Genomic DNA, 12,829 nt, shown 5'->3' with positions numbered 1-12,829 from the left:
TCTCTCTCTCTCTCCCCCCCCCCCCTCAGGCATAGGAAACAGGCAATGGCAAACCATTTTTGAAATCTTGCTAAGAAAACTGCAGGGATTTATTCAGGCAGTTGCCAGGAGTCAACAGTGTCTCAAAGGCACACGTGTGCGCACCCCCACCCCCCACACACCATTTTCATGGTGAAAATAACAAAATCAAGGCTCAGTTTTCATATTTTGGTAGAACAAAAATGATTGTTTGCAGTTTCAGGCAACCCTAGAAACCTAGTGGCGTTTGATGGTTCAACCTGGTCCATTGCCCTGGCATGCCTCCAGAAGTCCCCATGTAAAATAGGGTAGCCTCTTAATACTTCCAGCCCTCAAAAAAAAAATAACAAAAGAGGACACAGATTTACTTAAACTGAGCATTTGCTAATTTATATATTCAAATGCAACTTTAGAAGGGCTGGCTTCTAAACCTTGTTCCAGAGCATTACATTTTAAGGATTCAGACAAATCCTTCAATGGTCTCTGCTCTGAATTATTCTGGAAGCTGCTTGTAATTAGCTTTGAGAAGATAATAGGGAAATGTGATGCTTTCTTTGGCTGAGTTCATACAACACCCAGTTATTCGTGGTTATTTTAACTCTTGTTTAGTGAATTAATCCATCTTTTAGGCTCACATGTCATACTAAACTATCCTCACAACTTCAACTTGTTAAAGCATCTGCATATTCTTTTATCTTACATATGTTGGAAACTCTTGTGGGTTTCTTCAGACTCCCAGCTAGTCCAGGCATCAGTTGCAGATGGACAGTTTCAGCTGCCTTATGGGTCTTTATCTTTCAGCTAGCCTTGACCTGGATAAGACACCTGCCACCTGCTTCTGGCAGCCCTTTAGACAACTGAGGTTGTGATCTAACTCATCAGAAGGATAACATGTTGGGGAAAGATGAGATGGAGGATGCCCTCAAATGCAGGGCTTTCCTTTGTCAAGGAAGACACATGGGCCTCCGAAGCAGGGTGTCAAAGCAACCAGCCCAGCAACTGGTATTCAGGGATATTTGTGTCTCTTAACACTAAGGCTACAATCAGTCATTGTGACACATGACTACTGAAAAACTGAAATGAATTCAATAGACCTGACCTCCCCTGCTTGGGACGATAAGATCCAAACACGAGATCCTGGAAGCTCCAGAGGATGGGTCCCTGAGGTCTGGCCTTCAGAAACAGAAGAGATAAAATTCAGCTGATGTATATTTCAGGGTTGGAGAAGGCCACAAAATGTGCAAAGCAACAGTGTCTTCTTTTGCTATTGTGTTCCTTCAGGAACATCATTCCTATTGTTCAGGATATTTAATGCAATTAATACAATACAATACAAGGTGCTGCTAAAAATTGTGTGGAAAGGGAAATGGAATCCTCAGCTTCATAATCTAAAAACATACTTTTCCCAAGAAGTCATTATCCAGAAGGGGAAAATATTGCTTAAAATGATGTAACCCGGAAGTTGTGGTAAACTTAAGGAAATTAATAACATTGAGGCAAGCTGATATGGATGGTGGTGGTCATGATAAGCAAGAAAATAATCTGGATGTTAGAAATCTGGGTGTCTAAACAGAGGTAGACAGATATATTGATAAAGAACAGGCAATAGATAAGCTGATCAAAGGCTAAAATACAAATATTCTCACAAGATATTGGGAACTTCACAAAGGAACTGGGACTTTTTATTGGGAGTAGGACGTCACCCATAGAGTTAACTGAAAGAAATGAAACTTTGAGTGAAGGAAATATATACAATGTTGGATTAAGAGGAGCAGATCTAGGGACTTTGTCAAAAACAAGCTTTGACCCAGAAAGACAAAGTCTGAAAGAAGTAAGTAGAAAAAAAGGAAATGAAGTAATTAGCTTAGGAAAACAAGTTGAGGAAATAAACAGGAATCAGAGATTTAAAGTGAAAGGTTAGCTGAGAGTAAAGGAAAAAGGAGGCAAGTGAGAGGGAGATTTCTCATGAATCATTCATAAAACAAAACAAGAGAAGGAAAATATAATGCTGTCAAATTTGGTGAGCCAAGGAAGGAAATTCAGACACAAGAGGGATTTAAGGGAGCTGGATAAGTGGGCAAGTTTCCACTGTGAGGAGAATCAATCCAATGTGTCAAGATGGTAGCTACAATTGAAGCCCTGCCCCTTTTAACATGCACCATGCATGCCAGGGACAGGGTGAGTCCACGAGACCGAGGACTAGCTTGATGTATGATTGCTGGATCATGACTGGAAGAACCAATGATCTGAAAATCCAGATTTGGATCAGGGTCAGGAGGAAGGGAGGAGAATCAAGAGGAATGAAGAAGAGCCAAAAGGAAGGTAGAGGAAAAAAGATGTTTGCAAGTCAATTAAAATGGACATTTTAAAGCTAATGGGTTTTGAAAAACGCTCTCCCTGATTGTTAGGTGACAAAGAGTGAGAGAGACAGAGGGACTATGTTTTCTTAGCATGCCTCTCAGGACTGATTTGTTCCATAGCTGCTGCTTTGTAAGGTTATTCTCATATTTATATAAATCATGTAGGTCTGTGAGACTAAGAAGAGCTCTGTTTTAGTACTTGCCTTAAGCAAGCATCTTTGATTCTGAAAGCAAGAAATTAAAGTGTGTTATTTATTCACAACCAGGGTGTCTTGAATCTTACTGGATCTGGGTAGGTGCCCTTTACTTCTGCTCCTGCTGGGGATAGGAATTGAATAGGAAAGAGTAGGGGCTCTCAGCTCTAGGAGTTTCTTTTGGGGTACAATTTCTCAAATTCATGATTAGCCTCAGTAGAAACGACAGGGCTCTCCAAAAAGCTATGCCAATATAAAGGGCATAGAAGAAGATACACAGAGAAGCAATTCTTCGCTCAGTTAAAACCTATTTTTTTTGTACAACAATTGTTTTAAGTCACAAAAATTAGGAAAGTATCACTCAATAGAAGATTAATAAATGCATTATCAATTAGAGAGTCAGGCAAAGGGCCTATGGAGAAAAACGTGACATACAGGAAAGCAAGGCACTCTTATAGCTGAGATGATAAGCTGACATATATAAAACTATCAGACACACAAAATAATATTCAGAGAACAAGCTCTTTGGACCATTCTTTTCCAACCCCGTGTCCTCCAGCTATGTGGGAATATGTCTTCTATTTTCTCCAGACTTTTAAATAAATCATTGTCACTGGATTGATGGAAGAGTTGTCTCTATCTCCCTAAAGCATTGTTTCTCAACCATGGCACGGTACTTTCTCCACTCCTTTGCAACATCTATATGAAACTGCTGGGTGAGATCATCTGTCACCATGGGTTGAGGGATGCACAGTATACTGATGACACCCAACTCTATATTTCCATTCTTGGTGGTGACCCAGGTGATGCTGTGGCTGCCCTCTCATAATGCCTGCAGGTGTGGGGGACAGCAGGCTTGAACTGAACCCTGGCAAGATTGAATGGCTTTGGGTACATGGGGCTCCAGGATCTGGGACTTTGTCATCTTTGACTCTGGATGGGGTGGACTGCCCCAGAAAGATCCGATCTGCAACTAAGGGGTTCTCCTGGACTTGTGACTCCTGTTCCTGGATCAGGATTCCCTGCACTCAATCATTCAGTCCCTAATCATCTCACAGTTGGACTATTATAATGCACTCTTACATGGGGCTACCCTAGAAGAGCATTCAGAAGCTACAACTGCAGAGTGTGGCAGTGTGGGCAGTTTTGGGGTGGCCAATAATGGCCCCTGTAATACCACCGCTCTGTGAGTTGCATTGGTTGCTGGTCTATTTCCAGGTGCCATTCAAAGTATTGGTGATCACCTTTAAAGCTCTTTATGGCATAAGTCCAGGTTGCTTGAGGGACCATCTCACCCCACTGGAATTGGCCTGTCCTTCTTGTGCCAACCCTCCTATTCTTTTGTAAGGGCCTAAAGACATGACTCTGCCAGGTGGCTCAGGACCCCAATGGGGGAACAGCACAGTGGAGGTGGTTGATCAAGTAACAACAAATCCCACCTTTCCCCCCCCCCACTCCACCTGTCCTTAGATTTTAATGTTTAGTTTTCATTTATTTATGTTTTGATGTATATGATTAGATACATTTTTATGACTGTAAGCCACCCAGAGTTACCCCAGATAGGCAGCCAATAAATTTTATAAATAAATAAAACTGGCTATGGAATAATGGGAGTTGAGATCCACACATCTTCAAGCTGCCAAGATTGGAATAAAACTGTCCTAAGCTAAGAACCAACATTCCTATAGTTTGTAACAGGGCTGCAAATATCTCTTCCATATGAATCCACTCAGCAAGAAACACAGCAGTGGGACGGAGTCTCATCTGTAAGTGTTTTCCAGAGGCTTAACAACTATCTGCAGGCAGTCCCTGGAACAAAAGGCTTCTGCATAGGCCTGGGTGTTGGTTTTACCTGCAGAGAGTATTTAAGGAAACTGACTTTCCCTTCAACTTAAGGCAGATGTTCATGGAGACTGCAGTATCTTGGGACTAAAATCCAAATCATCCTCATCCTCCTCTGAAATCCACAGTGGTTGCAGGACTGCTTTTTCAGCCAAGAACTCTTCCCAAGGTACAATTTCATACAATGGTCAACTTGGCTGCCAAACATTTATAATAGCCAAATATCTTGGGGCCACCCTGACTGAGATATTCATGATGCTACAATAACAGATCAGGATTGATTCTGGTCTAAGTTATCAATTATGATAGTGCTGTTCTGAACAAAAACCAAGCATAGTAAATTCTAGAAGGCTTCCCAGAAGGAAAAGCAGATGTAGGGTCACCTTGAATTGTCACCACAAGCGTTTTTTATACGTAAATATTCTTTGAAGAGATAGCTTTAGTGTCTTGCAGTACCCAGTGTGGCCACAGGATGTCTCCCTATCTTGCACAAAATATACACATGGGTCCTTTTAAATAGCTGATAAAAATAGTGCTCCGAATTGTGCAGAAGTGGTCTTACTACAGTACAAAAAGCTTTAATTTTTTTTTTTAAAAAACCTGTTTATTACACATATATTATGTTTACTATGAGGAAGCTCTGTTGAGAATTATAGCTGCTTCCAGCAATATTTGCTTTCCAAAGATAACAGATAAAAAGGCTCCAATCATCCTTCTGGCAGGAGTCTTTGTCCAACGCATTAGGATGGTGCTGGGTTGGGGACAGATCAATACACAATATCAGAATTTTATAATAAAAACGAGTTCAGTGTAAACTGGACTCATCAGTAGCAAAACTGGAGCAATTGCGCAGGTCATTGAAAGGAGGGGAGAACCGGAAACAGAATCTGGGATAAAGACTTCAGTGTAAGATCCAATGTCATCTGCTCCTTCAGGAATAAATGGCTTTCCTTCTTGAGCGGTGGCCTTTTGTATCCAGTCAAGGTAGCTGAAGACTGCAGTGTAGACCGTGGGGCTTGCCTCTGGGTCACAGTTTCCCCCCCAGCTTGCTATGCCAACCACAAACCATTTCATGTTGCTTCCAGAATCACAGAACAGGGGACTCCCACTCTCCACCTGGTGAAATAAAAGTATAGCTGAAATAGCCCAAACTCCTATGCAAAGGGTCTTGAGCGGTTAAAGAGAATATGTTAATAGTGGACAATCAAATGTGTTTTTGGCATATTGAATTTAGGGTACCTTAGTTTTGTCCCAGCATGCAAAGATCAGCTTTCTCCTCCTTTTTAATGCAAAACTGTCAAAAACTGTAATGATTGTTTACCCAAACAAAATATATGTTCTCCCCCTATATATTCTAGCCTCCATTTTGATTTCCATGCCTTATTTCTCCTGGCTTGGATTTTGGATTGTAAACACCAAAAGGGATAGTCTTGCATTTTCTAATATGTATTGATAGAATGGTACTACATAATTAATAACAATGATTTAAAACATAGTTTAATCCTCCAATCACTGCCCTCCCCTTCCCTTCAATTTTTTCCTTTACATCTTCAACTGATTATTTCTATTTAATTAAAAAAAACAGTGCTTTTTTTGTAAAAAAAAAAAAAAAAAAAAAAAAGGTGCCGGAACTCATACATGTCATCCAACCCGCCTTGCCTACCCTACAAGGTTCCATCCAAAAAAGGTTACGGAACTCCATTCTCGGCGTTCTATGTCAAAAAAAAGCCCTGAAAAAAACCTTCTTCCTCTTCTACACAAAATACACAAGATCTCTGTGTTATAGCAAAACCCTTCCTACCATTTTTGTTACTTAAAGGGCTAACAAATAAATCAAAGGGTCACAAAGATATCAAAGAAAAGAAAAGAAAGGATGGGAAGGGAAGGGAAAGGAAGGGCAGAAGACACACAAGCAAAGAAAATAACAATGTGTCTTTTCTCATTTTCAATATTGTGAGCTTGAATTTAATGTATCGCTCATACACTAAGGAACAGTTTTAGCTTCATACTTTCCTAAAATACCTTCCCTAGGTGTTTGAAAGTTGAGTAAAAAAAAAATGGGCATGAATCTGCTGTGCCAGAGATACTGGGGTCTTCTAGTAGCTCAAGATGAAATTAAATGTACCTCACAGTTCTCCTCCACGCTTTCCTTAGAAACAGCACAGAAGACATTCCCGATTAAGCCTTGGATTTCCTTGGAACATACGTCTTTGTTAATTAGAGTCACTTCTACCTTCATTAACATGTTGGTTAATTTCTCATCTTCATCTGCAGGCAAGAGGAATGGTGAAGGCCGAGTAACAGTTTAGAATCAACCAGTAATGGATAGAAATTAGCCACACCGTATTTCACAGGACATAATAGGTTAAGAAAGATTACTATCCTGTCGCCATAAACAAGGAGTAGCCCTGGAATGATGTCAGAGATGCCAGCTTTGCTCTCATGTGATAGAAAGGATCCTGGTCTCTTATATTATGAGGGAAGGGAAGGAAGAATTAGGAATAGGAATAGGGAAGGAATGGGTGCACAGCTTTTGGTGAGTGGGCAGCATGTTGCTCTAATCCCTTTTTCTAATCCTTTGCAGATCCACAAGACTGTGCTGCTGAAATTTGGAGGCCAGTAGGAGAGACTTTCCGCCATTTTCTAGGGCAGTGTTAACTTTAATATGTGTGGACCAATTCCCAAAATTCCCCAGCCAGCTTGCTAGCTGGGGAATTCTGGGAGTTAAAAGTCCATACAAAGTTGCCAAAGTTTGATAAGTACTGTTCTAGAAAAAAAAAAAAAGTAACACATTTAAGTTATTAGATAAACTCATCTATAAAAATCCTTGAAAATTCCTTAAAATTAACCTCACTCTTGGGATAGTTGAAAGTATATGTAAAGTATATCTATACATCTACATATACATCTACATACACACACACACACACACACACACACACATATATATACATACACATCTACAGATATATATATCTCTGCATTTTATACTAGTTTTTAAAGAACAGTTAAAGCAGAGCTTTTTCTTTCACCTTCAAACTGATGTCCCAACAGTCAGTGAAGAACCAAAACTGAAAAATGAACAGCTCTTTCAGTAAAACAACAATCCAAAACATTCCTCCAAATTAATTATAAAGTACTTGAAGGGATGAAAATAAAAGTTTTGAAAAGGCCTCCACAATCCCCAGATTACAGACTTTATAAAAATTCACTAAAAATATTTTTGTGGTAAAAGAAGTTGGAGAAAGTCTGATTTTCCTCTTGTATAAACTCTCAGAAGGCAGCTAGTCACTATGTGATCCAATGTCTGATAAGGAGCACCACAGTCACATTTAGGGGAGGATACTCTGCCCCACACTTATTCTATTCTTATGAATCAATGTATTTTCAAATGTAACCTATAACTTATATATAATGTTCTGAATTCCTCAAACCTTACAAAATTGACTACATATTTCCATGATATGTGTACCATAATATTATGTGCTCCTTCTATATAATTTTGATCTATGCTATACACTATAGCTCAGTGGTGGCAAACCTATGGCACATGTGCCAAAGGCGGCACTCAGAGCCCTCTAGGTGGGCATGCGCGCCGTCACCCCAGCCTTACCATCCCGTGGCCCCCTCCTCACCAGAAGCCCCCCGGAGGAAAGTCACCCAGGGCGCAGCCTGCGCGGAGCAGCGCAGCCAAGGACATGATAGCCGGGCAACGAGGACAAGACTCTGCCCTCACACCCCATCGCCTGCAGATGATGCTGCGAGGTGCGGACAGAGAGCATGGCTGCCGTGACGCTGCTGGGCTGCCTGGGCAATCTGCTGTGGCAGTGGGTGGAGGTGGTGGGTGGCCTTGCGGGCAGGAGAGGTGGGGGCAGGGCAGGGGGGAGGCAGTTTTTGGGCACTTGGTCTCTATAAGGTTTGCCATCACTGCTATAGCTGATTGAGGCAGCCATGTTAGGGAACTCTTCCCTTTAATCTGGTCTGCAACCTAAGCTAAAAAGGAGAAAAGAAGTTGGCTGCTGCTTTACTCCTTTCCTTTTTCTGGAATCAGAGATCCCACTAATGTCTACTGTTATCCCTCATAGTAGCAATAACCGTAATGTTTAAAAGCAGAGGGATGTCAGAGGTTTTCGAGATTCCATTTCTAGTTTGAATTCATGCAGGGAAGGGCCATTGTCCATGAAAACATTCCATTCCCTGTTTGCTTTTGAAACTGCTAATTCATTCACCTTCCCTGCCGCTATGGACTGTCTTTTTTGTATAGACTTTTTTTACCCCTCTTCCTCTCTAGATAGGAAACATTTGCTTCTTCAAAATCTCTTGATTTTGAAAAGAGGTGGGAGATGGCCATCAACAAGGAATTCAACAACCATTATATAAATACTGTACCACCTTAGCCTGGATGGGGGAAGGAAGTGGGGAAGATATAGATAGGTGGGTGGGTGAGGAAAGCAACTCAGGATTTTTCCATCTCAGTTCTCTTTAGCGTAAGAGGGATCCTCTGTATCCAACTTTCAGGAGTCTGTCACTCTACCTTATAATAATAGAGTGCCAGTAGTTGATACGATGTGTTTCCTAGCCTGGTCTACTCCGAAGCCAAATTAGAGTAAGAAGTAGGATGCAATTCTCCTTGCCCTTCCTTTGATTTGGTTTCAAGGTGGCCATTAAAAAAATGGAAGGCAAAGTTAGAAAGTTTTTCCTACTGGAAAGGACAAAAAGAAAAAAAGGAAAGGAAAAGAAAGAAGGAAAGGAAAGGAAAGGAAAGGGAAGGGAAGGGAAGGGAAGGGAAGGAAAAAAAGAAAAGAAAAGAAAAAACTTTTTCCCCAAAGCACATACAGGAAGAGTGGGAAAAGTGAAATCATCAGCAGCAAAAGCTAAAAAATATTACCCCATCTCCATTTCTTCATTTCTAAAATTCCTCCCTAACTTGAGATTGTAAATAGACAGATACATTTAGGGGAAGGCCCTTTGGTTCAATCTTGGATTAGAAAATGCAGTACCAGCCATTATAGTCTTCCATGTGGCAACCCAGCAGTCTTGCCATATGCTGAGATCCTGCAACAAGGGCAAGCAAATTGGTGTTGTTTTTTCACTGAAACTGATGGGAGAATCCAACAAGATCAAAGCAATGTTGTTTCTCAGACTGGTACTGTTGAAGTCTTCATGGACGATCACCATGTCCAACTTCTTTTTCTCCAAAGGCTCCCCATGCAAGATGACCATTATGGGAAGATCTAAAGAACTTGGGAACAAAGATGGAGGCAACAACACATTACTGAAATCTATTCAGACCCTAAGAGCTGGCCTGACGAATCAAAAAATGACATACTGTTCAGTTGGGCCAATGGTAGATTTAGTGCAAAAATGTTTTAAAGATATCTTTTGTTTTGAACCTATACAGCTACAAGTTCCCAACTTTTTTTTTTCAAAATCTCTTGAATTCCCAACTTGGAATGGCCTAGGGATTGGCATATCTGGGACCTTGGACAGCAAAACAGAGGGCAACCTAAACTGCTTCAAGCAGCAAAGTAGAGCAGGCAGGATAATAAATTGAATTAGCCTGCTGTAGAGGACTGGTGGTGAGAATATGAATGATAAGTGTTTTTACTATTATCATGTGGGTTTTTCCATTCAAAGCTCTATTCCTACCTAGTTCCTCTGCAGTCAGCTGGCATCCACATCTATTTAGACTGCTTCAGTCCTTGCTCAATTGTTATGAGCCTGTGTGATCATCCCTTATTTCCTAACTATGTTTGCACTTCCCTCAAATCTATTGACATCTTTCTTACATCTTCTCTGCAATACTCACAGGTCCTCCATGAAGCAGTGAGCTGCAGACAGGATCCACCAGCTGCTCAGAATTGCCCCTCTGCAGATAACCTTGTCTTTGGTTCGAATGCTGACCTGCCAGGGTAGGGTTTCAGATGTACTTGCTGGGGTTCCTTCTTTGAGTCTTGGTACTGTCCAGGAAGTGGCTCTGAATTTGGGACTCAGGCCACATGAAGAAATCGGAACGGTAGGCAATATTCTTAATTCTGTTTTAAAAAAGTGGAATTCATTCCTCTAAATTTGTGCCCATTTTCCAAGTGTGAGAAAATTTAAGTGTAAGCTGATTGGAACTGTATGTCTTAGCCAGCCTCTGTGTTAATACAGTATGACGTGGACAGCTCCAACATTATGTTTTTCTTCTGGGATATGTGGAATAAACACATTAAAAAAAGGATTCCACCTACTTGTATAAGAGACAGTCATTGAGGAGACCAGAAACAGAAGTACAAGCAGCTGCATTTTGCCCTCTTTCTAAAGGGATCCTCCACGTTTAAAGTGAATGCTGAGCAAAGAACGTCGTACAAATCTCACCGTGTAGCTCAGAAAAAATGTATTTGCTTAGAAGAGGGATGACCCACATTTCCTCTGCCCCATGTGACCTCATGCACTACCTAAATCACCTGTGATGATATCATAATAGAATCCTGGGGTTTGACTGGTATTTGCAAGTCCAGCAACAGGGGGATAAATGTGTGTCCAAGTTTCTGGTTCTCAAGTTTCAAAGGCACCCGGTTTTGTGAATGGTGAAAGGATCAAATGTTGCAGGTACCCAAGTTTGAGACTGAGGGGCATATTTGATCTTTAATATGAGTTCTAGGGGCTACATTCCAAAAAGTAGGGGCTAAGAGGAATAAGTGGGCAGAATCAAGAAAAGAATTAATTTTGATTTTAGTTAAATTAGGTCATATAATTATAAGTTGGCAGCAATGTTTTCAAACTTTTCAAAAAATGAAATAATAATAAAATTCAGGATTAAGTTAAAAGGTTTGATTTAGTTAAAAAGATTATGAGTTCAAATTATATCAAATGAGTCCCAAATATTTTAAAATCTAAATTACATCATGGAAACATTATTAGAGCAATAAACACTTGGTCAGTCCATGTAATTAGCTAAGCAGCAGGGATAATTGACTGTCCCCAACCTGGATTGGACAAACTGGGTAGGAAAACAAGAAAACTAATGATTGCACCTCGTGCTCTTTACCAAAGAAGTGACATTCACAGATTATACATATCCAGAAATAGTGCTATTAAAAGACGGCTGCAAATAAATCATGTAAGAATAATATACTCTGAATGATTACAGACAAAATGTAAACAAGTTCTGCTTATGAAAATTTGAAATGAAAAGGTCTTGGGGAGAACAAAAATTAAATTTGAAGTAATTCAGAGTCAGAATAACACTTGGGAAAGTAAACCATCTACGGCCAGAATGTGTATGACTCTAGAAGAAAAGCAGATCAAAATATGACTCTAGTTGAAATCTGAAATATATTAAAAAAGAAACTGCAGGAACAATCATTGCAGTTCAAGAGCAAATCCTGCAAAGAAATGCCAACAAAGCCAAAAATGCGAATGATATAAAATAAACTAGTAGATAATCTCACTAGTGGCAGTAATAAAACCGTTGAACAGAGTGAACATACTATAGTGCCATGATATGCATTAAAATTGTCCCTTGGAATTTATGTAGGAAATTTGGCTTTACTGTTTGTAGAAATCACTGGGAACTTGTGCCTAAGAAAGTTTTGCAAAATGACAATATAAAAATGTGAGCTTTCAAAACTGATTAAAAAAATTGATAGGAACTTAAAACATACTATACATTTCTGTTATAGTAAAGCATGCTAAAAGTTAAAGAGACCCATTTTAAATAATTTCTGAATTTAAATTTACATATTGGACATTTGTAATTTCTGCTCTAATCTTAAATTTCTTAACACTATGGTTTGTTTACTAACAGATTATCATATACTGATCTTTATCCAGATAATGGTTTGCAATCAAGTCATGGGGATCTTTGACAGATCCCCCAGTCTTGTTTGAGAGGCAATTTATCCTCCTTTCACTCAAAAGCTCTCTCAATGATTTTGCAGAGATGCAACAGTGGCATATAATTAAGATTATTTTTGTTGCCATCATCACCCCCAAATATGATATCTCATTTGTCTTCAATGAAACTCAAGCTTTTTCCACTGTTGCTCTAGTTGTATTTTTACTTGCTTCACTACTCCCAGCTCTGTAATTAATTGGGCTGTGCATGCTTATGAGCTCTGCAATGAAGAATAAATGCTGAAGAGTATATGTAAAAATTGATTGGCTTGTTTCCAGGTTTCATTAATTAAGCAAGTGTTGGCAGAGTTGACAGCCATCTATCCACACAAATCTCCAAGGCAAATCAAATTCGTGGAAGATAAAGTTATCAATAAAGTTATCAAGTTATTAGATCATAGGGATATTTTATTCAATACTCTAAAACTGCACTTATATCCTGCTGGCAGTCTTCCCAATGATATCTGACCGGCCAGTATGGGAAGAGGAATGTTGGAGGAATAAAGAGTCCTTTGATTTAATCCCACATGGTCT

The 12,829-nt window shown here is 39.9% G+C and overlaps 1 protein-coding gene across 1 annotated transcript; it reads right to left on the bottom strand.

Moving 5' to 3' along the window:
- Positions 1 to 5,141: 5,141 nt before the first annotated feature.
- On the bottom strand, positions 5,142 to 10,702 carry PRSS55 (serine protease 55). Its single transcript, XM_029283702.1, has 5 exons — positions 10,648 to 10,702; positions 10,224 to 10,449; positions 9,414 to 9,656; positions 6,540 to 6,690; positions 5,142 to 5,530 (listed from the first exon to the last, which is right to left on the bottom strand). The coding sequence occupies exons 1-5, from the start codon at positions 10,700 to 10,702 to the stop codon at positions 5,195 to 5,197; spliced, it is 1,011 nt and encodes a 336-aa protein (XP_029139535.1). The 3' UTR covers positions 5,142 to 5,194.
- Positions 10,703 to 12,829: the final 2,127 nt, after the last annotated feature.

The sequence above is a fragment of the Protobothrops mucrosquamatus genome, unplaced genomic scaffold (assembly GCF_001527695.2).
Source record: "Protobothrops mucrosquamatus isolate PMUCROS unplaced genomic scaffold, P.Mucros_1.0 scaffold193, whole genome shotgun sequence".
In the NCBI taxonomy this organism is placed as follows: domain Eukaryota; kingdom Metazoa; phylum Chordata; class Lepidosauria; order Squamata; family Viperidae; genus Protobothrops; species Protobothrops mucrosquamatus.
Note: the sequence above shows the minus strand (reverse complement) of the source record. Positions and strands in the feature narration are given on the sequence as shown.

What these genes read in the sequence shown, in the direction of transcription:
- PRSS55 (XM_029283702.1), bottom strand. Translation starts at nt 10,702, where the DNA reads ATGCAGCTGCTTGTACTTCTGTTTCTGGTCTCCTCAATGACTGTCTCT. An exon ending in TGGAAGACTATAATGGCTGG is followed by an intron (nt 6,691 to 9,413) that starts TACTGCATTTTC and finishes ACCATTCCTCTT; the next exon opens with GCCTGCAGATGAAGATGAGA. An exon ending in GCGTGGAGGAGAACTGTGAG is followed by an intron (nt 5,531 to 6,539) that starts GTACATTTAATT and finishes TTATTTCACCAG; the next exon opens with GTGGAGAGTGGGAGTCCCCT.